The sequence below is a fragment of the Amblyraja radiata genome, chromosome 10 (genome assembly GCF_010909765.2).
Source record: "Amblyraja radiata isolate CabotCenter1 chromosome 10, sAmbRad1.1.pri, whole genome shotgun sequence".
In the NCBI taxonomy this organism is placed as follows: Eukaryota; Metazoa; Chordata; class Chondrichthyes; order Rajiformes; family Rajidae; genus Amblyraja; species Amblyraja radiata.
Window position 1 is genome coordinate 61,294,046 of NC_045965.1, and position 26,153 is coordinate 61,320,198.

The 26,153-nt window shown below is 42.8% G+C and overlaps 1 protein-coding gene across 1 annotated transcript in view; it reads left to right on the top strand.

Moving 5' to 3' along the window:
* Window positions 1–26,153, top strand: part of LOC116977402 (calcium-activated chloride channel regulator 1-like) — a 60,897-nt gene that overhangs the window by 21,845 nt on the left and 12,899 nt on the right. The window contains exons 11-15 of the mRNA XM_033027832.1: window positions 2,733–2,839; window positions 3,593–3,814; window positions 7,660–7,921; window positions 12,498–12,665; window positions 23,738–24,078. Of these exons, the coding sequence (XP_032883723.1) occupies window positions 2,733–2,839; window positions 3,593–3,814; window positions 7,660–7,921; window positions 12,498–12,665; window positions 23,738–24,078 (1,100 nt within the window). The remainder of the gene's footprint in view (window positions 1–2,732; window positions 2,840–3,592; window positions 3,815–7,659; window positions 7,922–12,497; window positions 12,666–23,737; window positions 24,079–26,153) is intronic.

The window sequence follows — 26,153 nt, forward strand, 5'->3', positions numbered from 1 at the left end:
ACCAAACTTGAGAGAATGCTGCCATGAATAGCAATCTTGTCCACTACTGACGCATCTAACCATTCACAAACATGTTTGTGAATGGTCAGATGAAGAAGCGTCTCGACCCGAAACGTTGTCTATTTCCTTTGCTCCATAGATGCTGCCTCATCCGCTGAGTTTCTCCAGCATTTTTGTCTACCTTCGATTTTCCAGCATCTGCAGTTCCTTCTTAAACAAACATGTTTATGACGCCTTTACTAATCAATAACCTATCTATCTCCGCTTTAAAAAGAGTCCATGCCTTGGCCTCCACAGCTGTCTGTAGCAATGAATTCCACAGAATCACCACCCTCTGGCCAAAGAAATTCCTCCTCATCGCTGTTGTAAATGTACATCCTTTTATTCAGAGGCTGTGCCCTCTGGTTCTAGACTATCCAATTATTGGAAATAACCTTTCCATGTCCACTCTGTCTAGGCCTTTCATTGTCCGGTAGGTTTCAATAAGATCCATCCACATCTTTCTAAACTCCAGTGAATGCAGGCCCAGAGCCACCAAACATTCTTCATATGTTAACCAAATCATCCTCGGCATCATTCTCATAAACCTCCCCTGGACCCTGTCCAATGCCAGCATATCCTTCCTCAGCTTCTGAGCTTGCATTGAATGCATAGTCATCAGCAAACACAATATTCCTTAAGGTGGTTTCTCATACTTTGGATTTTACTCAGTGTCTCCTTGAGTTAAAAGGAGCATCATGAGTCCTGCATCTATGTTTGATTCTATCCTCTTTATCAGGGTAGGCATCAGACAGTTACATGGAGAACATCCTACTAAACATTGTGGTGACAAACACATACAATGTTACACATCATTTGTAACTGGGAGAGGGTCTCCATCATCTATTACTCTGGTCATCATACCATCATGATGTTGTCAATTATGTTGAACTTTTCAGAGAACCTTATTTAACATGATCTTGCATTCAACGAACAATAGTGTAAAAACAATAGTGTCACAATAGCTTTCGTGAGATCAACAAGGATGGGGAACAAGCTATAATTTTGTTCTTTGCATTTCTCTTGGAAATGTATTGCTCTGAAGATCATGATTACTTTTCCACTCCCTTCATAGAAATCACATTGACTTTCTGGATATAGACTTCCCTCAAGGTGATTGGTACGTTTGTTTAGCAGGCCTCCAGCTTGGGGTTTACCAGCAGTCAAGAATAGATTCTTCTGTAATTATTGTAACCTTGACAGCTCTCCTTTCCTACAGGTGATTAATTGAGGTGTTGTTGAAGTCCGGAGGTGTTTTGCTTGTTCCATAGAACCTGAAGTAACTGTCAGTTTCTCATTCAAAAATGGGCCCCCTTCTTTGAAAACGTCTGCTAGTATTGGATCTATTCCTGGAGCTTTTCCACATAATTGTAACTGACTTTTAAATTTGGAGGGTTCCACAAGAGGAAGATTCGTTGGAAATTGTGGCATGGAATCTATTGCAATTACCCGCCAGTAAAGCAGGAATGCTAACATTATACATGTTTGTTCTATGGGATTCCCCTTCACTTTTGTTATGCTGGTATTAACAGGCTTATATTAAATTATCCTGCATAATGTGAACAGCAAACAAAAGAACTTCAAGTGAAAGCATTGAATTTGGAGTTCACCCAAAAGCTTGAATTGGTGGAACTTTTGTACTTATTTTCTTCCTGATCCTGCCCCTTTTTTGCCATAATTAGGAGGAAGTTGACATGCTTCTGTGATTCAATTATGCACGCCATATCACACACATGTTTGTGAAGGTATAATGAAAGGATTAATCAACTAACAAAAATTAGCAGCTTTAAATTACAGCATATAAAGCGCTGAAAGGGAATTTTCAACCCAACAGGTTTATGTCATCAATACGTTTTCTCCCTCAGTTGTTTTACTGGCTTCCTCTTAAATGCATCTTTACCAGCTGACTCTAGTCCTTCTGTTATTTCACATTTGAACCCTGCTCTGAGTAAAAAAAAATCTCTAAAAGTCATAATTTTCTTTTTTTTTAATTAATTTGTAAGGTGAATAAGACCCACATTTATTGCCCGCCCATACCCTGAACTGAATTGCTTGCTCAACCCTTCCATAGGACAGTTTAGAGTTAATATTTCCAAATGACGTAGACAGCCATTTTGGCTTATCAAGTCAATTCTGGTTCATAGAGCAATCCCATTCCCACAATAATTTCCCCACATTCTATTGGATCCCTCCAAGATTTTACCACTCACCTACATACTTGGGAGCAATTTACAGTGGCTAACTACCAATCTGTATGTCTGTGAGGGAACTCACTGTATGTGGAAGAACCCATGCCGTCACAGGAAGAATGTGCAAACTTAATGCAGATGGCCCCATACGTCAGGATTGAAGATATTAAGGATACAGTGTTACGATACAAATCATCCCTTGTCCCACCGAATGATGGATCTGCCCTAATGGGCAGGTTCAAGCAATCATTTGTCATTTTAGATCCAACATTTCCCTCCTCTTCACATTGTTCCCACTGAACAGACCAATTTTATATCAGGGTTAAAGTTTTCAACTGTTTTCGTCCCAGTTGGACAGATCTGGTTGTAATACACAATGATTGTTTGATAACTTCTTAATTGGTGTAGGTCAGGTATACCATCTGAGTTGAAATTTATCTCATGAGTTAAGATAACATTTGGTGACACTGAGTTGACATAACATTTATCATTTTATTTCTGTAGGAGGCTTACAGTTTGCAGCAACTGATAACCTGGACACCAGTGGATTAATTGATTCTTTCACGGGATTAGTATCTGAGAATGGTGACAGCAGCCAACAGACAATCCAGGTTTGATTACCTTTCAGGAAGGCCCTGCCTAAGTTGCCATCTTGCAGAAATTACTGCAATAGGCTGGATAGTTCAACGGCCCACATTTCCAGACTCTTATGCTTGCATTTCTGCAACTCCTGGAGTTTCTGGCTTCCATCTCAGCTGCTCCTGGAGTCCCTGAACTACTCAATGACTGTTATAGCCACCTGCCCATCCAACCCCAAACTCACATACCTGCAGCAAACCCCATGACCCAAGCTAAACACATGCCAGGATTGGAACAAAGAGTCATGGCGCAGGCAGCATCTGCGAAAACTTGTGTTGTGTTGAGATTTCATTATTTAAAATGTTAATGGCATGCTGTTAATTTTTTTAATAATATTGTTTACAAAAATAAAAAATTTGCAGACTGCTGAAAATCTGAAACGAAAGGCAGAAGATGCTGGAAATTATTAGCAGGGCCTGAACCGTGGACAGTTTCTCTCTCGCCACAGATGCTGCCTGCCCTGCCGAGTATTTCCCGCATTTTGTTTTTACTATTTAAAGTGTTTATGTAGTTTAATATACCAACTGACATTTGAAAATTATCACAGCAAATCCAAGCATATTCTTTCTGTTATTTTACCAGTCTTGTCTGCAGCACAGCCACAATTTTTGGTTTATCAAATAATTTAGGTGGGAACTTACTTTTTCGAGAACTCAATTCCTCTTATTCTTTTAATTTAACGATTGTTTTATGGTAAAATAATAATTCTGTTTGTTTGGTCGCAGCTTGAAAATGCAGGAACAAACATTGACAATAACACTTGGTTGAATGGTACTGTCATTATCGATAAGTCTATTGGCAATGACACAACCTTTGTGGTTACCTGGGAGGCGCAGACTCCTGATGTATTTGTGTATGACCCGAATGGAAAGATATACAATAACGATGACTTTAAAATTAATCAGACTGTGCACATAGCTCGACTTAAGATTAAGGGCACAGCACAGGTATGGATTAAAATACACACGACAATTAAACTGAAATATTAATAATATTTCTTACTCCAGAGGCTGCATGACTAACAGTGTATTTCAAGCATTTTTTTGTTTTTTCTTCGATCACCCGTTTTCCATTCTATTATTGAAATGCCCAGCTACTTAAGAAGGGTTTCGGCCCGAAACGTTGCCTATTTCCTTCGCTCCATAGATGCTGCTGCACACGCTGAGTTTCTCCAGCTTTTTTGTGTACTTTCCTTTGTCTAAGTTGTCTAAATCAGAGGTGGGGAACCTTTTCATGTTGGAATGCCGCATTAAGTTAGCTGTTATCTAATAAGGCCGCATCCAAGAAACTTCAATTAGATATACTTCAAAATGTACATTATTTTGTAAAAATCTAACTGCTATGTACTTCAAGAAAATGAAAACATTTTGTTAATTCTAAGTTAACTAACCTTTAAATGACTTTGTTGTGACTGCTTTTTGTGGGAAAGAATTTGAATATTTGGTTGCAACGTGGAGGTACGCAGTTTCAGCTGATCTTTTAGATGGGTGTCCGTCATTTGTGACCTTAAGGGTGTCTTGATTTGGGTTAGATGGGAGAATGTAGATTCACAGCAATAAATGGTTGAAAAGCAAGAAAGCATTTTTCGTGCATGGTGTCAAAGACGTGGGTATTCTATTGCATTTTTCCATATTTCAATCGGATCTTTCTTAGCGTCAAATAAGGACTTTAAAATGTTATCTTCTGAGAGCTCAATCAATTCCATCTGTAATTCTTTAGGAGCCTTGGAGACATCAACTAGGTGAGGTTGAAATGCTAATTTGAGTGTGATGTCATGATTCTCAAAGTCAGTGAACCTTTCATTGTATTCTTTAATTAATAAGTCTATAACAGCTGCGTATTCTTCAAATGATTCGCATGAATCCTCCTGCTCATCAATGACCTTCGTTAACTGGGGAAAATGTTCATCCGAAATTTCATTTTGAAGAAGATACTGAAGAATCTCCCCAACCTTTTCCCTCTCGTCAACCAGCCTCAGGCGGTGGTGGCGCCAGTCAGGCAGGGAGGTTAATGTACATTCTAAAGTCACATTGGAACTAAATCATGAGCATAACAGGTGTTAAAATAGCCCTCATGACTTACTAATGTTTTAATTGTGGCCGTCAGTCGGCGAGGATTATTTTGTTGAATCTTCTTTTACTCTTTGGTATTTTAAATACGTTCATTTTAAGATTAAAATAAAAATAATAAAAGACGAACAAAAACATATTAATAAAAATAAAAGGATTTGATCCACAAAATTTGGATTAATTCAAAAGACCGCACTTAATGGCCTAGAAGGCCGCAGGTTCCCCACCCCTGGTCTAAATGTTTCTTGAGGTTCATCCTGTACACAGATGTGTCTCTATTCCATACAATAGATTCAATGTTAATGAACCGTTAGAAGACAGTACGCCTCCTGACTTCCAAAGGCCTTTCTGTGATTTACAAGAGTTAGGATTGAAACTCCAACACCCAGCTTGCTTGAAACCTTGCAAGACAAAGCAGCCTTCTCAATTGACTGCCTTAACCATTCTTCGCAGTCAGGAAAAAGTATGACTTCCTGTCCAGATTTGTAAGTCCAAAGGTGACTCAGGAATCCTGTGCAGAATGTTGGTACTTCAATGGACAAGAGACTGGAAGCTTGAGATGTTGTATATCCCTTCAAGTGTTTAAACATGGCCTCCATATGATCTCAATGAGAGGTTAAAGGTGCTTGGTTTCTTACCAAGTGCTCAGTCTCCAATTGGCTCATTTATGTCCAATGAGTCAGTGAGTAGACTATTATCTGAATGGTGGCCGATTAGGAAAAGGGGAGATGCAACGAGACCTGGGTGTCATGGTACACCAGTCATTGAAAGTAGGCATGCAGGTGCAGCATGCAGTGAAGAAAGCCAATGGTATGTTAGCATTCATAGCAAAATGATTTGAGTATAGGAGAAGCAGGAAGGTTCTACTGCAGTTGTACAGGGTCTTGGTGAGACCACACCTGGAGTATTGCATACAGTTTTGGTCTCCTAATCTGAGGAAAGACATTCTTGCCATAGAGGGAGTACAGAGAAGGTTCACCAGACTGATTCCTGGGATGTCAGGACTTTCATATGAAGAAAGACTGGATAGACTCAGCTTGTACTCGCTAGAATTTAGAAGATTGAGGGGGATCTTATAGAAACTTACAACATTTTTAAGGGGTTGGACAGGCTAGATGCAGGAAGATTGTTCCCGATGTTGGGGAAGTCCAGAACAAGGGTTAAGGAGTTTAACACAGTTTAAGGATAAGGGGGAAATCTTTTAGGACTGAGATGAGGACAACTTTTTTCACACAGAGAGTGGTGAATCTCTGGAACTCTCTGCCACAGAAGGTAGTTGAGGCCAGTTCATTGGCTATATTTAAGAGGGAGTTAGATGTGGCCCTTGTGGCTAAAGGGATCAGGGGGTATTGAGAGAAGGCAGGTACAGGATACTGTTGGATGATCAGCCATGATCATATTGAATGGCCGAATGGCCTACTCCTGCACCTATTTTCTATGTTTCTATGTTTCTAAGAGAGAGTATGTTTTGGGAGTCTGATGTTGTACACATTGATGATGCTGAATGATTAACTCATAGTTTCAATGCTAGCACTATTGTTACTCCAGGCTTTGTTTTTCACCTGTTGAATTGTCTTTCTAATCATTAGTGCTGAGATTATAGAGGATACTAAACTGTGGGACAGAATCATAAACAATTGCACTAAAATGAGAACCTCAATTGGGCTGATCTTCAAAATACTCCTTCTGGTCGACACTGACTGCCTCTCTGTACCCAACAACCTCTTCCTGTCATGTCTCTCAGTCGGTTGCTTGTGTAGGTGCATAGGCTCGGACACAGATATTGACTATTTGCAGGACCTGTGTGCTCTCTCTAGTTCAGTTCAGTTAGTCCTTTAGGTCACAGATCACAAGCTCCATACTTATTCTGGTTACTCACATCAAACTAGACTGAGTGCTGATAGTAGAGAAATCTGAGTGTCTCTTAACAAATGTTCCTTATGGAGAACAACTGGTTCTATCGGAACCTATGGATATTAGTAAACAAAAATCAAAATAAAACTGCAGATGATGGAAATCTAAAATAAAAACAGAAAATGAGGGAAAAACTCAGCAGATATAGTAGTCGATGGAGAGACAAACAGTAGTTTTTGGTCTAGTACCCTTCACTAAATTCTGATGGATTATAGACCTGAAATGTTGACTGTTTTTCCATAGATACCACATTTCCTGCTGAGCTTCGCCAGCATTTTCTGTTTATTACTTTTTGGAACTAAGGGCATTACAGTCTTGGAGTCTTAGTTTGGTGGAGCTTTGAGTCTTTCGACTTATTTTTACTGCATTTACTCTCCATTTCTGATGCACTAAGGTTGCAGTGTACTGCAGTTACATGAAAAAAAAATGGATATCACCTTGCAGACCCAAGCTCTATCACAAAGGACAAGTACAGCAGTCTCAGAAACATTGCAGGTTTCTCTATGTTAAGCATAAAACATCCTTTATATTAGAATGACAGCCACGGTACTTCAGCTATTTAAGGCATTCTGATTTCACCTGATTTCACGATGAAACAATACCAGTGATGTCAACTGGAAAGCAGTAAGAGTAGTGGCCTGGCTATTCCTAGCAAGTCTCATGTCCTAGCAAGTTTAGTTTAGTCTTGGCTGATATCAGCTCATTTGGCATTGACAGGAATTAATATTTTAACTGTGGTAAACTACATAGAACAAATTTTGTGGAAGATCCTATAGATCTCGTGAATATATTGATTCTTTGTTTCCCAGACTGGACCCTGGATCTACAGCATTCTGAATCTTGGAGGTGACCAGGTTATAACAGTCACAGTAACATCCCGAGCAGCAGATGCAAACATTCCTCCAATCAAAGTTACCGTGCATATCAGCAGAAAAGATTCCACAAGCCCAATGATTATTTATGTGGAAGTTAATCATGGATTTCTACCAGTCCTGTATGCAAATGTAACAGCTATTATTGAACGTCCTAGTGGCCCTCCAGTTGGACTGCAGCTTTCTGATGATGGCTTAGGTAAGATATATTGACATCCCTGTGAATCAGAGCACGTGGTGCTATTGTATGTACCAAAACTGTAGAAATGTAGCAGAACTTAGCTTCTTTTCCATAAGATGTAAATGAAAGAAAGCAACATAGAAATGAATGGTGAAATATGTTTGAAAAAGTCTACCATTTTATGATTGTGAAGCCAGTAAGTTGGTCTTCTGAGGCCTGAACTTACCCTTGTCTCAATCATACGTTTGAGTCAGACTGAGTAATAGTGACTTTACATATTTTGGGAATTTTTAGGTTCAATAGGAACTAGTATAAAATCACTGGAATGGTTTCTCCTCTGGGGACAATTAGTGGAAGTAGTGCTTTTAGTGGCATTATGTCAAAAGTGAATAGATGACAGAAATAATTTACAGCTAGCTCTCTGACTCAGTCAGTGGAACCAACTTCATTTCCCTTGCAACATAGAAGAATGTCTGTGCTGAACATGATGCCCATAACCTATACTCCTCCATTCCCTGCTTATCCATATGCCTATCCACAAGTCTCTTAAATGCCACTATTGTATCTGGCATCTGCCCCCAACTACCACTGATACTGAAGCGTCTGAAGAAGAGTCTCGACCCAAAATGTCACCCATTCCTTCTCTCCAGAGATGCTGCCTGTCCCGCGGAGTTATTCCAGCATTTTGTGTCTATCTTCGGTGTAAACCAGCATCTGATTCAGATTCAGATTCAGATTCAACTTTAATTGTCATTGTCCGTGTACAGTACAGAGACAACGAAATGCATTTAGCATCTCCCTGGAAGAGCGACATAGCATATGATTTGAATAAATATTTACATTAGCATATATACAGACTTAGTGTTTTTCCTGTGGGAGGAGTGTCCGGGGGGGGGGGGGGTGATTGGCAGTCACCTAGGTACGTTGTTGAGTAGAGTGACAGCCGCCGGGAAGAAGCTGTTCATGGACTTGCTGGTCCCGCAACAGAGAGACCTGTAGCGCCTCCCGGATGGTAGGAGGCTAAACACTCCATGGTTGGGGTGAGAGCAGTCCTTGGCGATGCTGAGCGCCCTCCGCAGACAACGCTTGCTTTGGACAGACTCAATGGAGGGGAGCGAGGAACCGGTGATGCGTTGGGCAATTTTCACCACCCTCTGCAATGCCTTCCGGTCGGATACAGAGCAGTTGCCATACCATACTGTGATACAGTTGGTAAGGATGCTCTCGATGGTGCAGCGGTAGAAGTTCACCAGGATCTGAGGAGACAGATGGACCTTCTTCAGTCTCCTCAGGAAGAAGAGACGCTGGTGAACCTTCTTGATCAGAGTTGAGGTATTGTGGATCCAAGAGAGGTCATCGGAGATGTTAACACCCAGGAACCTGAAGCTAGAAACACGTTCCACCTCCGTCCCGTTAATGTGGATGGGGGTGTGCGTGCCGCCCCTGGACTTCCTGAAGTCTACAATGAGCTCCTTGGTCTTCTTGGAGTTAAGGGCCAGGTTGTTGTCAGCGCACCATGCTGCTAAGTGCTGGACCTCCTCCCTGTAGGCCGACTCATCGTTGTTGCTGATGAGGCCAATCACCATTGTATCATCTGCATACTTGATGATGGTGTTAGTACCATGTACAGGTGTGCAGTCATAGGTGAAGAGGGAGTAGAGGAGGGGGCTCAGCACACAGCCCTGTGGAACGCCGGTGTTCAGGGTGAGGGTTGAAGAGGTGTGCTTGTCTAACCTAACAGACTGTGGTCTGTTGGTTAGAAAGTCCAGTATCCAGTTGCAGAGGGAGGGATCGATGCCCAGGTTACCGAGTTTGGTGATCAGTTTAGATGGTATAATGGTGTTGAATGCTGAGCTGTAATCGATGAACAGCATTCTTACGTAAGTGTCTCTGTTGTCGAGGTGGGAGAGGGCGGAGTGAAGTGCCGTTGAGATGGCATCCTCCGTACTCCTGTTCTTGCGGTAGGCAAACTGATAGGGATCCAGTGTGGGGGGTAGGCAGCTTTTGAGGTGTGCCAGGACCATCCTCTCGAAGCACTTGGTGATGATGGGGGTAAGTGCAACTGGGCGGAAGTCGTTGAGGCTTGCCGCAGTGGAGTGTTTTGGCACTGGCACAATGGAGGTGGTTTTAAGGCACGTGGGGACAACTGCTTGGGCAAGTGACAGGTTGAAGATGTCAGTCCAGACGTCTGTCAGCTGCGCAGCACAGGCCCTGAGCACGCGCCCGGGGATGCCGTCAGGGCCAGCAGCCTTACGTGCATTAATCCTACTCAGTGCCACGTATACGTCGTAGGGGGTGAGTGTGAGGGGTTGGTGATCGGCAGGGAGCACAGCCTTGATGGCTGTCTCTAGATTGTCCCTGTCGAAGCGGCCATAGAAGTGATTAAGTTCCTCAAGGAAGGAGGCGTCGCTGGATGTGGGGGTTGTGTTGGAGGGTCTATAATCCGTGATAGCCTGGATGCCTTGCCACATCCGTCGGGGGTCGGAGTTGTTGTTGAAGTGCTCCTCAATCTGTAGTTCCTTCCTACACACTCCCAGCAGTGTGTTCCAGGCACTCACAACGGTCTGTGTAAAAAATCTTGTCCCACACATCTCCTTTAAACCTTGCCCTTGCTTTTGGCGTTGAACGTATTGGGTGGGTTGGGGGGGGGGGGAGCGGGCTGTGGTCAGAATTGCACGTTAACCTTAGAGACTTTACCGACCCCTCACCTCCAGGTCAATTATGTCAATGGAACCAAATATTGCAGAACAAAAGGCAACAATTGTTGTTGTACCTGTTAACAGTAGCTGACATTGAAAAATCAATCAGAAGTTGGGTCCTGGCCCAAACCATCACCTAGCATGTTCCCTAGAGTTGCTGTCTGACCCGCTGAGTTATTCCAGCACTTTGTATCTTTCTTTATTAACCAGCATCTGTAGATCCTTGTATCTCTATTGAAATATATTGTTTTACAGGGAATGTGGGTCCTCTTTAAGCTTCCAACTTGACATATAGCCATAGAAGTCGAAGCTTATTTGCCAATTATCTTTGTGGAGTTTATTGTATCCTGCTGCATTTTGTCACATTTATCATACTTTTTTACTAAGTTTGCAAATGTAGTTGCAAATACTGGCAAAGATAATTAGTGTAGATGGGATTTAAAGGTCAGCATGTAGACCGTGGGCCAAACAGTCAACGCTGTAGCATCATGACTCTTCTGCTTGCCAAGTTCAATATGTGGGTAGTGAACAGCCTTGGTCCCCAGGCCCATCGCTGAGCACTATTTGCTTGCCATCATTTACTAGGCTAGATAAATACTTTAGTCCCCACTCTTTCCTATTTTGAGCCAAATTGTATGGCTATGATGGTAACAGTAGAGTAGCTACCTTTGTGCGCCAGAGACCCACGTTTGATCCTGACTACAGGTGCTGTCTGTACGGAGCTTGTACGTTCTCCCTTTGACCACGTGGGTTTTCTCGGGGTGCTCAGGTTTCCTCCCACACTCCAAAGATGTACAGCTTCGTAGGATACTTGGCTTAATTAAATTGTAAAATTGTCCCTAGTGCCAGAGAAATCAATCAAGGACTCGGACTTATGGAGAGCGAGACATTATTACGTGATATCATGGAGGAACTGCCCCGGGAGATAGTACCGACAGTATGGGTTTATATACTGCCGAACAAACAAGTGTAAATGCAGACTAACCCAGATCTGTGTTCCTTACTCAGACCCGTACATAGACGCTGTTGGTTTTGCAGATAACAGATAATAACATCGCGCACAAGGAAACAGGTATCTGTACACGATGCTCAGTCATTCGTCCAAAGCTTTTCCAAGAACAATGCGGCTTCTTTAGTTTTGCAATACATGTCAGCAAGCAGAACAGTTAAAGTTTAGCAAAATTCTCTCGACCTATGTAGTGTGTGTAGGTTAATGTATGGGGTGTTCGCTCATTGGCACAAACTAGGTGGGCCAAAGGGTCTGTTTCAGCATCGTCAAGTCTAAAATAAAAGCATAACAGGAATACCTCAACATGCTTGTGGAAATTTTGAAAAATTAAACCTAAGGTCTCTAGATTCTCCCAGAACATTACCATTATCCTGTTACTCATGTCTAACCAAACAGAGTTTTGACACTATTGTTACATTGAAACGTCCTTGGGCTAGCTCTGCTCCTGATGTCTGCACACTCTCTCTTGTTGGTTGTGAATCAGTGGATGAAAACCTTCGATCAGTCCCACCAGGATGCCTATATCGGTGCTAGTGTATGTCTGTACATCTTGTGACATTGCCCACAGAAGGGAGCGTTCCACTGAAGTATTGTCTTCATTGGCCGACATTTCTCAATACCTCAAGCGCCTACAAGGCTCCTCAACAGAAAAGCAGTCTAAATAATAATATCAAGACCAATACCTTTTAAGCAATCTATGAAACAATAAAAATAAACATTGCTTAAAGCTTGAAGTTAGCTCTTCTTTGGAATATTTTTGCCTTTGTTATAATTGAATATGGTGAGGGTAACAATTGCACCTATCTAACCAGAACTAACCTTAGTGCAATTTTGCAATTTCTTGCCTTTTTCAACCTGCAACCACATTACTTTTCCTTGCCTCTAGGCGCTGATATTGCCAGAAATGATGGGATTTATTCAAAGTATTTCCTCAGCTTAAATGGAACGGGAAGATACAGCGCTAAGGTGCGTGTGCAGGGAAGCGAAGGCACTACAAGGATAACATTCACAACAGAGGGACAAGCCATGCCAATACCGGGATACTCGGAAAACGGTAACAACTATTCGGCAACTGCAAGTTAGAATTATTATTTTAACGGTGAACCTTTGAGTAGTACATTAACTACACTAATTCAGTGCTTACGAACTATATCAAGTTCCAACATAGGGAACTGCAGATGTTGGAATCTTTCATAGAATATGCTTAGTGCCGGAGTAACCCAACAAGTCAGTCAGTATCTCTGAAGATCATGGAAAAGTGATGTTTCTGGTTGGAACCCTTCTTCAGACTGATTGGAGTGGCAAGAGCCGGCTAGAAAAGAGGTGGAGGAGGGACAAAGCAAGGCAAGTGATGGATGCGGGTGGGGGGTCTTTTAAATTGCCGGATGGGTGGACAAATGGTGTTGGCATGTGTGCAGGGCACAGTGACCGAGGGTTAGGATTGTCCCGATGTATGTTACTGATTTGAAATCAGAAGCTGTTCTATGTTTGTAATGCCAATCACCAATGTAATTTTCCATTGTGTGTTGTCTGAACTGGGATATGTAGAAACTTATACTCCCTGGAGATGGTGAATCTCTGGCATTCTCGCACAAAAAAGAGTGAGGAAGGCTAGATCATTTAATTTACTGAAGGTGGAGATAGATAAATATTTGAAAGATTGAGGTATCGAAGGGTATAGGGAACAGACACAGGGCAAGAGTCGAGACCAGAATAGATTATCCATGATCAGTGTTTCTTTTGTGATAGTTTGCACAAGTACGGCGTATCCGCACCTCAGAAGAGATAAACATTATTTATTTTGTTTTCCAGCCAACCTATCAATAGTTCAATAGTCCTGAGGTACAGTGATATTTGATTTTATCATACAGTCATGCCAAAAGAAAGCAACAAGATACAAAAATACATTAAAAATAAACATAAACAGCCACTACAGCGGCGTGTGAGAATTCCTAGGCACACAGCAATAGTGGAGATCCACAGCCATTAGTCCAATGTCCGGGCCACACACACTCTCCACTGTGATGTGACTAGAGTTACACCGACTGCTTGTCGTTCTCTCTGCAATCCCTATCCGCCCGAACAGTCAGAAAGCCGTCCGCACTCGCACCAGACTCTAGGATGCTCCCGTGGCATGACTTCCCCGCAACACCGAGACCACCGCAATCACGGTAATCCCTCTGAGTCCCCACCAGCGCAGGCAGCATCCATCTAGCTTTCAGTGACCTCGCACTGCTCACTTTTATGGAAGGCGAATAACTTTTACCTTCTTCCTCCTTTTCTCCCGCGGTCGGGGCGATCGAAACATCTGCAGTCGGGTCAATTGAAGCTCCCGCAGACGCCGATCGAAGCCCCTGCAACGGGGCGATCGAAGCTCCTGTAGTTGGAGTTCCCGAAGCTGATCCCTAACAAAGGGACTGCCAGCTCCACGATGTTAAAGCCGCAGTGCGGACGGAGATACGACACGGAAAAGGTCGCATCTCCGTCGAGGGAAGAGATGAAAAAAGTTTCCCCCATCCCCTAACATTATACAAAAAGTAAAGATTAACTAAAACATACAAATAAAGTAGACTAAAAACAACAAAGAAAGGGACAAGAAAGGCTGTTGGCGAGGCTGCCTCTCACAGCGCCACTCGGTGGTAGAACCTATCTATCCCAGTGCACTATTATATAGTGCCCGGAAATGCCAAATGAATTAATATTAATAACTTATGCACACCTATTCTTAGGAAGACATAAATGCACACCCAGATTTGGAGAGACATAGTTTAAAACAAATTAAAATATCATTCCTGGAAGCATTGTGCACAGCAGTGATGTAGAAATAATAAAACAAATCTTGGATACATACAGCAATATGATTACCAGATAGACACAAAATGCTGGAGTAACTCAGCGGGATAGGCAGCATCTCTGGATAGAAGGAATTGGTGATGTTTCGGGTCGAGACCCTTCTTCAGAATGCAGAAGGGTCTCGACCCAAAACATCACCAATTCCTTCTATCCAGAGATGCTGCCTGTCCCGCTGAGTTACTCCGGTTACTCTATCTTCAGTGTAAACCAGCACCTGCAGTACCTTCATTCACAACATAGTTACCAGGTTTGTTTGACATAGGAATTACACAAATAACTGCAGTCTAGGTGAGAATTGTCTTGTCATTTTTGTTAAAGGTTTGATGAGGTAAGCAGGACTGAACAGGTACATGTCTTTCTATTCTATTCAGGAAATATTGAGGTAATTCCACAACAGCCTCTGGTTAATAAAACAGATCCAGATGGCACATCAGGAGACTTCAACAGGGTTCAAGCAGGAGGAACAATTTCAGTTCCCTCGGGGACATCCACTATTGACTTTCCACCATGTAAAATCACAGATCTTCAAGCAACAATAGTTAAAAATAAAATTGAGCTGGAATGGTCAGCTCCAGGAGGAGACTATGATCAAGGATCAGGTAATTGTTGTTGGGCTTGTAAAGATGCTTATAATGATTTTTTTCCCTTTTCAGAAGTAAATTGAACAGACAATGGAGTCATACAACCGAGTATCAGGCTATTTGGGCCACTGAGTCTATGCTGCTTATCTTGCCCAAAATTACATTAATCCCATTTTATTCTCTCCACAATCCCAACAACTGCAAACCCTCTTGCCAGATTCTATAACAAGGGAAAAGTTACGGTACATATTAACTCACCAACTAGCAAGTTTTTGGGCTGTAAGGACTGTAGATAGAGCTTTAAACTAAATAGTGGGGGGGGAGGGGGGGTTCAGCAAATTGAAAGTGTAAGGGTGGAATTAAAGGGAAAGAGAGTGTAGGAAATGTTACGTTTAAGAGGGTTTAACTGCAGATGCTGGAAAATCGAAGGTAGACAAAAATGCTGGAGAAACTCAACGGGTGAGGCAGCATCTATCTTCGTCTTCATGCGTATGGCGTGCACAGCCTAAAGTTGTAGGACAACTTGTTCTATTTGATCTTATTTGATTGTGCACGCCAGGTTGATTGCATTCGTCGAAACAGGGCGGACCACGTGAAGGTTGCAATCTTCCACCCCGGCAGCATCTATGGACCGAAGGAAATAGGCAACGTTTCTCAAGAAGGGTCTTGACCCGATATTTCCTTCGCTCCATCGATGCTGCCTCACCCGCTGAGTTTCTCCAGCATTTTTGTCTACCACAGGAAATGTTACAGTAGTCTCCCAGATTAATGGGACGGAAAGTTCAAGAAGGGGTAAGAGAGTAAGGTCGGGTAAAATCAGGGCCGGTGTGAGAAGGGAGGTGAATACCGAATTAAAGGTGTAGTATTGGAATGCGTGTAGTATGAGAAACAAAATGCATGAGCTTGTAGCACAGTTAAAGATTGGTAGGTATGATGTTGGGGGAATTACAGAGACAAGGCTGCAAGAGGATCGGAGCTGGCAGCTGAATATTCAGGGTTGTATGTCATATCGGAATGACAGGAAGGTGGGTAGTTCTGTTGGTTAGGAATAAAATTCAGTCCTTAGTGAGGGGTGATATAGGATCAGAAGATGTAGAATCATTGTGGATAGAGCTGAGAAATTATAAGGGTAAAAAAAGACTCAAATTAGAGTTATTTACAGTCCCCCAAATAGTGGCCAGGATATAGGGTACAAGTTACATCATGAGATAAAATTGGCATGCCAAAAAAGGCAATGCTACGGTAGTACACAAAAACGCTGGAGAAACTCAGCGGGTGCAGCAGCATCTATGGAGCGAAGGAAATAGGTGATGTGTCGGGCCGAAACCCTTCTTCAGACTGATACGGTAGTCATGGGAGATTTCAAAATGCAGGTAGATTGGGAAAATCAGGTTGGTACTGGACCACAAGAAAGGGAATTTGTAGAGTGCCTCTGAGATGAATTCTTAGAGCAACATAGTGGAGCCTACCAGGGAAAAGGCAATTTTGGATTTAATGTTATGTAATGAACCAGATTTGATAAGGGAACTCAAGGTAAAGGAACCATTGGGAGGTAGCGACCACAACATAAGTTTTAATCTGCAATTTGAGAGGGAGAAGGTGAAATTGGATGTGTTGGTATTGCAGCTGGGCAAAGGGAACCACAGAAGCACAAGGTAGGAGCTGGCCAAAAGTTGTCTGGAAAGAGACCTTAGCAGGGATGATGGTAGAACAGCAATGGCAGGAATTTCTGGGAATAATCTGGAAGATGCAGGATATTTTCATTCCAAAGAGGAAGATTCTAGGGGGAGAAATAGATGAACGTGGCTGACAAGGGAAGTCAAGGAGTGTAAAACTAAAAGATAAGGCGTATAGTACAGCAAAGATTAGTGGGTAACTAAAAATTAAATATGGGGAGAAAAGATGAAATACGAAGGTAAGCTAGCCAATAACATAAAAGAGTTTCTTCAGTTATATAAAGAGCAAGAAAGAGGCAAGAGTGGATGTTGGACCACTGGAGAATTATGTTGGCAAAGTGATAATGGGGAATAAAGAAATAGCAGAGGAATTGAATAACTTTCTTGCATCAGTCTTCACAGTGGAAGACACCAGCAATGTGCCTGAAAGTCAAGAGTCAGGTGGTGGAAGTTAGTGGAGTGGCTATTGCCAGGGAGAAAGTGCTTGGGAAACTGAATGGGCTGATGGTGGATAAATCACCTGGGCCGGATGGACTGCATGCTAGTGTTCTGAAAGAGGTAGCTTTGGAGATTATGGAGACATTGCTAGTGACATTTCAGGAATCACTAGAGTCACGAGTTGTCCCAGATGATTAGAAAATTGCCAATATTACTCCGCGGCACAAAAAGGGAGTAAGGCAGAATAGTGGGAACTATAGACCCTGGTTAGTCTGACTTTGGTGGATGGTAAGATTTTAGAGTCCATTAAAAAGAATGAGGTTACGGAGTACTTAGAAGTTCGAGTTAAAATAGGCTGAAGTCAGCATGGCTTTGTGAAGGGGAGGTCTTGCTTGACAAATTTGCTGGAATTCTTTGATGAAGTAAATAGCAGGAGATATATGTTGTTTACTTTGATTTTCAGAAACCCTTTGAAAAGGTGCCACACATTAGGCTGCTTCGGAAGATGAGAGTTGACAGTATGAAAGGGCAGATACCAACATGGATAGCAGGTTTGCTGGATGGCAGAAGACAAAGAGTGGCAGTAAAGGGAGCTTTATCTGGTAGGCTGCCGGTGACTAGTTGAATTCGGCAAGGATCGGTGCTGGGACCACTACTTTTCATGTTGTATTTTAATGATTTGGATGAGGGGATTGAAGGCTTTGTGGCAAAGTTGTCAATAATACGAAAATAGGTGGAGGGGCAGGTAGTGTAGAGAAAGCGGGGACTCTGCAGAAGGACTTGGACAGGTTGGGAGATTGCACAGATAATTGACAGATGAAATGTAGTGTAGCAAAGTGTGGAGTCATGCGTTTTGGTAGTAGGAATAAAGGCGTCTAGTATTTTCTAAATGGGGTAAGAATCCAAAAATCAGAGGTGCAAAGTGACTTGGGAGTGCTGGTTTAGGATTCCCAAAAAGTTAATCTGCAAGTCGAATCAGTAGAAAAGAAAGCAAACTCAATGCCAGCATTTATTTCAAGAGGGTTTGTATACAAAAACAGAGATGTAATGTTGAGGCTCTATACGGCACCTGTAAGGCCGCATTTGGAATATTGTGAGCCATTTTGGGCACCATATCTGAGGAAGGATGTGATGGTTCTGGAGAGGGTCCAGAGGAGGTTTACAAGAATTATCCCAGGATGAGTAGGTTAACCTATGATAAGCATTTGTCAGCACTGGGCCTGTACTCGCTGGAGTTTAGAAGAATGAGAGGGGACCATATTGAAACATACAGAATAGTGAAAGACTTGTATAGAGTGGATGTGGAGAAGATGGTTCCATTAGTGGGAGAGTCTAGGACTAGAGGTCATAGCTTCAGAATTGAAGGACGTTCTTTTAGGAAGAAGATGAGGAGAAATTTCTTTAGTCCGAGGGTGGTGAATCTGTGCAATTCTTTGACACAGAAGGTTGTGAAGGCCAAGTCAGTTGATATTTTTAAGGCAGGGATTGATAGATTCTTGATTAGTACAGGTATTAGAGGTTATGGAGAAAAGGCAGGAGAATGGGTTGAGGAGGGAGAGATAGATCAGCCATGCAACCCTTGCTAAACCCAAATTATGCACATATACTCCACACAGCATCTGACAATCTCATACATACCCACACAGACATACACCCTCCCTAACAGAGGAAAGAATTTCAAGTCAACGTCTGACATTAAACAGTATTCAGCCAAACAATAGTGAAACATCCCAAGGTGTTTCACAGGAATGGTATAATAAAAACATAAGAAACAGCAACAAGAGGAGTCTTTGAGCCCAACAAGCCTGCTCGATCATTCAACAAGATCAAATAATATGTACCTGCACTGCCCCATATTGCCTTGACGAAGGTTGTATAGGGCTCTGGTGAGACCACATCTGGAGTATTGTGTACAGTTTTGGTCTCCTAATTTGTGGAAGGACATCCTTGTGAATGAGGCAGTGCAGCGTAAGTTCACAAGATTGATCCCTGGGATGGCGGGACTGTCATATGAGGAAAGATTGAAAAGACTAGGCTTGTATTCACTGGAGTTTAGAAGGATGAGGGGGATTCTTATAGAAACATATAAAATTATAAAAGGACTGGACTAGCTAGATGCAGGAATAAATTTACCAATGTTGGGCGTGTACAGAACCAGGGGCCACAGTCCTAGAATAAAGGGGAGGCCATTTAAGACTGAAGTGAGAAAAAACTTTTTCACCCAGAGTTGTGATTTTGTGGAATTCCCTGCCACATGGGGCAGTGGAGGCCAAAACACTGGATGGATTTAAGAGAGAGTTAGATAGAGCTCTAGGGGCTAGTGGAGTCAAGGGATATGGGGAGAAGGCAGGCACGGGTTATTGATTGGGATCGATCAGCCATGATCACAATGAATGGCGGTGCTGGCTCGACGGGCCGAATGGCCTCCTCCTGCACCTCTTTCGATGTTTCTCTGTTTTCATCCAAAGTGTGGTTTGTTAAATTTCCCTACAAATGCTGCCTGGCCCACTAAGTTGCTCCAGCAGTTTGTGTTTTTGCTTAATTTGCCTTAGTTACTTTAACCAAAAATCTATTGTTCAATGTTTTTAATTATTTCACTGACAATTGTCCAAAGCCCTTTAGATGAGAAAATTTCAAACTATAACTACTCTTCAAGTGAAGAAATTTCATCTCATTTCAATCAACAATGGCCTACCCCTTTATCGTGTCCCCTGATTCGAAATTTCTCAAGGAGAAACATCACCCCCATATCCACCCTGCTGTTTTTTTGTATATGTTCAGTGACGTCACCTCTCATTTTTGTAAGCTCTAAAAGGTAGAGGCCAAGCTGACAATCTCATAGGATCGACCTTCCCTCCCTGGAAGCAGTCTAGTGAAACGTTGCTGCATTCTCTCCATTTCACATAGATCCTTCTTTACATAGGAAGACCTGCATTATACACAATACTCAACACAGTAACAGGCCCTATGCTGGCAATGATGAGGCCTCACTTCAGCACTGTCTTCTGCTTCTTGCATATGGCATGCACAGCCTAAAGTTGTAGGTCAACTTGTTCTATTTGGTCTATTTCTTTGTGCATGTCGGGTTGATTGTATTAGTCGTAACAGGGTGGACCACATGAAGGTTGCAATCTCCCACCCCACTTCAGCACTGTTGTTATTTATGTCAAATACCTGACCAAAAACCTAATCAAATAATTTTTACGGGTTGCCTCAACAAAGTAAAAAGGCATTGGGTCAGAAAGGTTCATATAGACAATGGCAATATGGCACTCTTCACCAAAAAATATTTCCCCAGTTCCGAGCAATCTCTCTGAGCAGTTTCTTGTTTAGATGCAAATAGGTTCTGCCTTTCTTTCTCCTTCTATCATTGAACCAGTGAATCTTCGCTCAGAAGCAACTGATCCTTCCTATTGGAGCTGTGTGGTCAAACTGTGTGGTCTACTGAGTACTGTTCTTTTCCCCTCACTCTGCAGACCAAACCTTTTCGAAAGCTATTATTGAACTTGCTTCCAGCAGATTTTCAGACCACAACAATTGCCTTTACAATACGTTTTTTTCACATCCCTTTAAAACCCTCACCTTTTGCATTTTCATGTCAAATGCTAATTAATTTAACTTTTGGTCTTCAGGTACCGTTCTTTTCATCGGTTGAAACAATTTCTCCCTCATCAAACATTTAGATTTCAATATCTAATTTTTAATAAAAAGTGGATGGGTCGATTGATTGATTGATTGGAAGATATAGCATGGAAACAGGCCCTTCGCCCCACACTGTTGACTGATCCCCCGTTCACATTGGTTCCATGTTATCCCACTTTGCAGCCTAACCATTATAAACCTGCAAAAAAAAACAAAGGAGATAGTGGTGGACTTTAGGAGGGGGAGGAGGAGGACTCAAGCAACGCCGATCACCATTAAGGGCACTGAGGTGGAGGTGGTTGCTAATCACAGGTACCTTGGGGTGCAGCTTGACAGTGAGCTGAACTGGAAGTGTCATATGGAGGCGGTGTACAGGAGGGGACAAAGCCGACTGTATTTTTTAAGGAGGCTGAGGTCTTTTAATATCTGCCAACCCCTATTGTGCAGTGTCTACCATTCAGTGGTGGCCAGTGCTCTGTTCTTTGCTGTGGCCTGTTGGGGAGATGGCGCCCGTATAGCGGATAAAAACAGATTGGACAAACTAATCAGGAAGGCCGGCTCAGTGGTCGGGGCTGAGCAACGAACGGTCCAGCAGGTGGCAGAGGCCAGAACTCTAAATAAACTAGGTTCCATAATGACAAACCCCACTCACCCACTCCATGCCCTGAAGGTGATCAAGAGCAGCATCTTCAGCCAGAGGCTGATTGCACCAATGTGCAAAACGGAGAGATACAGGAAGTCCTGTTTACCAGCTGCTATAAGACTTTATAATGAGCATAAATAACTGCACTTTTTTTAATTAATTGTATTTTAACTTGTATTTTAACGTATTTTAACTTGTTATGTATGAAAGCGTGGTGTTATGTTTGTCTTGAAGCTGTCGTGGCACTGTAATTTCCTGAAAAGGATTATTAAAGGAATAATCTAATCTAATCTAATCAATATGACTACTTAACCCTTATAATCAATGTCCTGACCCATGAAGGCAAGCATTCCGTATGTCTTCTTTACCAATCTACTTGTTTTACCACTGTCAGAGAGCTATGGAACTGGACCCCCAAGGTCTCTCTGTACATCAATGTTGTAAAGGCCCATTAATTGTACACTTTCCCCTTACAATCAATCTCACAAAGTGTAACACCTCACTCTTTCTTGGATGAAAATCCATCTGTCATTTCTCCGCCCATTTCTATAGCTGATCTACATACCGCTGTTTACTTTGACTTCCTCACTGTTCGCATCTCTGGAGACTCTGATATTGTATATGACTTACTAACCAATCCATCTATATTTATGTCCAAGTCACTTATATATCACAAACAATAGTCCCAGCATAAATTCCTGCAGAACTCTTGGTGTTGGTAAGTTCCACATTTTAGAAGCCGAAAATATAAAATAATACAAACAGTAAACCATGAATAATTATTTATCGTCTTTAATTCTGGCTTCACCCGGGAACATCTACACAATGTCTACTACAGTGAACTCCTATATAGGACCACAAAGTCAAGTAAATCTCCCCTTAAAATTCTCTGCTGCTCTTCCGATAACTAGTAGCAACTTAGTAAATTTCTGCACCCTATCCATTACCTTAACATTTATACCATCTATAACATCCACCCATCGCATCACATATTTTCCATCCTGCCATCTGGGAAGAGGTACAGGAGCATTAGCTGCAAAACCAGCAGGATGCACCTCAGCTTCTTCCCGCAGGCTATAAGACTGATAAACGGACTTTGCCCCCTGCCAAAGTATCGCGCACCAACCACCAACCTGGACACACTGCAGCAGAGCCACTGTCGTGCCGCTGCCGATCGGAACGCCTGTTGATGTTTAGTAGAGAGTAGAGTGTTTAATTTGTTCATGATATATGTATTTTTATTTCTATTTATTTTTTACTGCACACTGAATGGACACTGGTTGAGCAACGTTTTTTTGTTTCCTCTGGGTATGTGAGTACTCAGGAAAATGACAGTAAAGATATACTATACTATACTATACTATTACTAAATTCTTGACCACTCCCTGTCTGCATTGTAATTAAATTTGTGCAAAAAACGTTCCCCTATTGCGCTACGATTTTTCGCCATCTTACTCACCATTCTCCTCTGCTGCGTCAAATAAGTTTTGTTCCGGTCGGTGAAATAGTACAAAAGTTATGAAGGTTTTGAAGGTTCCCGCTCCCGCACACCTCCCCTCCCCCACACCCCACCCTCCCCCACATCCCACCCTCCCCCACATCCCCCTTCCCACCTCTCCCCCACACCAGCCCCCTCCCCCACACACCCGCTACCCCATACCCCCCTCCACCACACCCCCTCCCCCACATCCCCCACCACCCACATGCCCCCTCCCCCACACCCCCCTCCCCATACCCCACTCCCCATACCCCATCTCCTCCACACCCCCTCTCCCCCACACCCCCTCCCCAGAGTGGTGGAACATTGCTTTGGGGAACATGTTGCATTGGGGGAACAGGTGTGTGGTGGAATATTGCGTTGGGCAATGGGTTGCGTTGGGGGGGAGCAGGCCTCTTGTGTGACTGGGACCCAACGGGCCCCACTGACTCTAGTAATTGCTAAAATGTTAGCTAATGAAACTGAATGTATATTCAATGAATGTTTGACATGACTTCTTTAACTTGAGCCCTTCGGTCCTGTTCATAAAGCTAAAGAAATGGTATGCCTTTACCAATCTATTTATATTTAAAACTCTGTGTGTGTCTGGCTGTGTGGCTGTGTGTGTTTCTGACTTGTGAATGCCAGCCTTTGATTCGTTGCTACACCAACACCCGATTCCTGAGCCGCTTGAGTTGGAGGACCACGTATCCCGTGGGGGCTACGGGTAGGGAACGGTTGCGTTGGGGGAGCACTTGGTCTAGTATTATATAAATACAAACATTAATATCCAATTTTTTAATTTCCTTTTTGTAGCATCTCGTTACGAGATGAGAATGAGTAAAAACCTGCTGCAGCTAAGGGACTACTTCTCCAAAGCTTCATTGGTTAATCTGACTGGCATGCATCCTCAACCGTTCGGCACCAGGGAAGTGGTGCGAATTACTCTTGAGAATCAATACATCCAAAATGGTACAACAATCTACTTTGCTGTGCGTGTATATGACGAAGGCAATCAGTCATCAGAAGTGTCAAATATAGCCAGGGTATCTTTCTTTGTGCCAAAAGTGGAACCTATAGTGGAACCTATAGTGGAACCTATAGTGGAACCAAATGATGATTATACACCGCAAAAGGCTTGGATTGCAGCAGTTGTCGTAGGTATTGTGTGTTTGGTTGTTGGGCCGATAATTTGTATTGTGCATGGAATAGTGCCTAAGAAAGTTTCTGTAGGAGCATAGTATTTTCAGCAGCAATGATTAACATGCAGATAACAGTTAAAGTGATTGATAATCATAACACTTTATTAGGTTGTAGTTGAAACACCTGAAGAATGTATTGGAAAGGGTGAGATGACAAATATTCAAGGGGAATTCTCCAAAACTTACTACTTATGCTTGTATTTGCTAATTAATTTGCAGAATCATTGTGTAAATTTGCTGACGTTTTCATTCTCTCTTTGTAAACTAATTTGTTGCAATCCAGGATGTGAAGGACAGGATTGCATAAAACCATGGCTCATTTCTTTGCATTTATATATCCTTACAAGTGCGGAATAACAGCTATTTAATCTGTTGTACACTGTTAAAATATTGCTTGCAATAAAAGCATTGTTTCCTTTTCGTGATGGAAATTACCATTCGGAAATAAAAGAGAAAATACACGCGTCAGGTAGCAATTACGGAGAGGAAAATAAAGTTATTATTTCAAGTTGAGAACCTTTCAGCGGTTGTAATAATTACTAGACTAATGGGACCCGTTGGGGGTTCCCCAACGCAATATTCCACCACTCACCTGTTCCCCCAACGCAACCCAAGAAAGGGTGGTGTGGGGAGGAGGGGTGGTGTGGGGAGGAGGTGCGGTGTGGGGGGGGGGAGGGGTGGTGTGGGCGGGTGGGGTGTGGTTTGGGGGGGGGGGGGGTGGTGTGGGGGAGTGGGCTGGTGTGAGGGAGTGGGCTGGTGTGAGGGTGGGGGGAAGGAGGAGGAACGGGGAGGGGTAAAGGGGGATGTGGGTGTGTGGGGGGATAGGAGTTGTGTGGGGAGGAGGGGGAAGGGGCAGTGTGTGGGGGGATGGGGGAAGGGGGAATGGGGATTGTAGGGGGTGTGGGCTGAAGGGGGATGTGTGGGGCGGGAGGGACTCCACTCAGCGGCCACCGGCCACGGCACCACACAGCACCTCCCGACTCCACACAGCGGCTTGCCCGACTCCACACAGCGGCTTGCCCGACTCCACACAGCGGCTTGCCCGACTCCAATCTTACGGACTAAATCAGCACTAGTTTTCGACTCAGCCCCGCTTTTTATTCTCCAGCGGGTGCCGGAAGGGGCATGGTGAATGACAGGCGAGAAGACCAATCTGCTGATCTCACGATTTTTTTAAACATTCATACCTTTTCTAATATTTCACTGATCAGAACAAAACTTGGTGGCTTGGAGCGTAGGAGAACGGTGAGTAAGCTGGCGAAAACATCCTCGCGATATACGGTAGCATTTTTGTGCAAATTAAGTTACAATGCAGACATCAAGATGAAAGTTTTAGTAATAGTATAGATAGATAGATTGTGTGTTTGATCTTTTGGGTCACTAGTGCACATAAACATAGCATAAGAAAGCTTTTATGGAAGCACACCCCTCTCATAATAGGAATGATCAGACAGCAAAAAGTCAAAGTACTCATAGTCCAAGAATTTACTTGCAATACATTTTAAACCGAAAGAGACCAGCATGATTAACCATGACTATTATTCAAATGTTAGTAAAGTCCCTGAGGCTGACCGTACTAGATCCTTCACACAGAAATATATATCATTATGTGTGTAGGAAGGTACTGCAGATGCTGGTTTACACCGAAGATAGACACAAAATGCTGGAGTTACTCAGCGGGTCAGGCAGCATTTACGGAGAAAAGGAACAGGTGACGTTTCGGGTCAAGACCCTTCTTCAGGCTGAGAGTCAGGGGAGAGGAAAACTAGAGATATAGAAAGATACAAAGAACAAATGAATGAAAGGAAGGCAAAAGGACAAATCAAAGCCAGCAACAATCATCGAGGAAAAATGGTACCCACAAGGTTTGATTCTTGTCATCCATAACTAATATTTAATTTACTTAAAGCCTATAATATCCACCAGAAGCAATGGCACAGTGTTACCAAAGAGGGGGGGAGAACGTCAGCAATGTCTCATGATGGCATCAGATCAAACACGAGCTAGGGAACTTCCTCATGATCTACCCT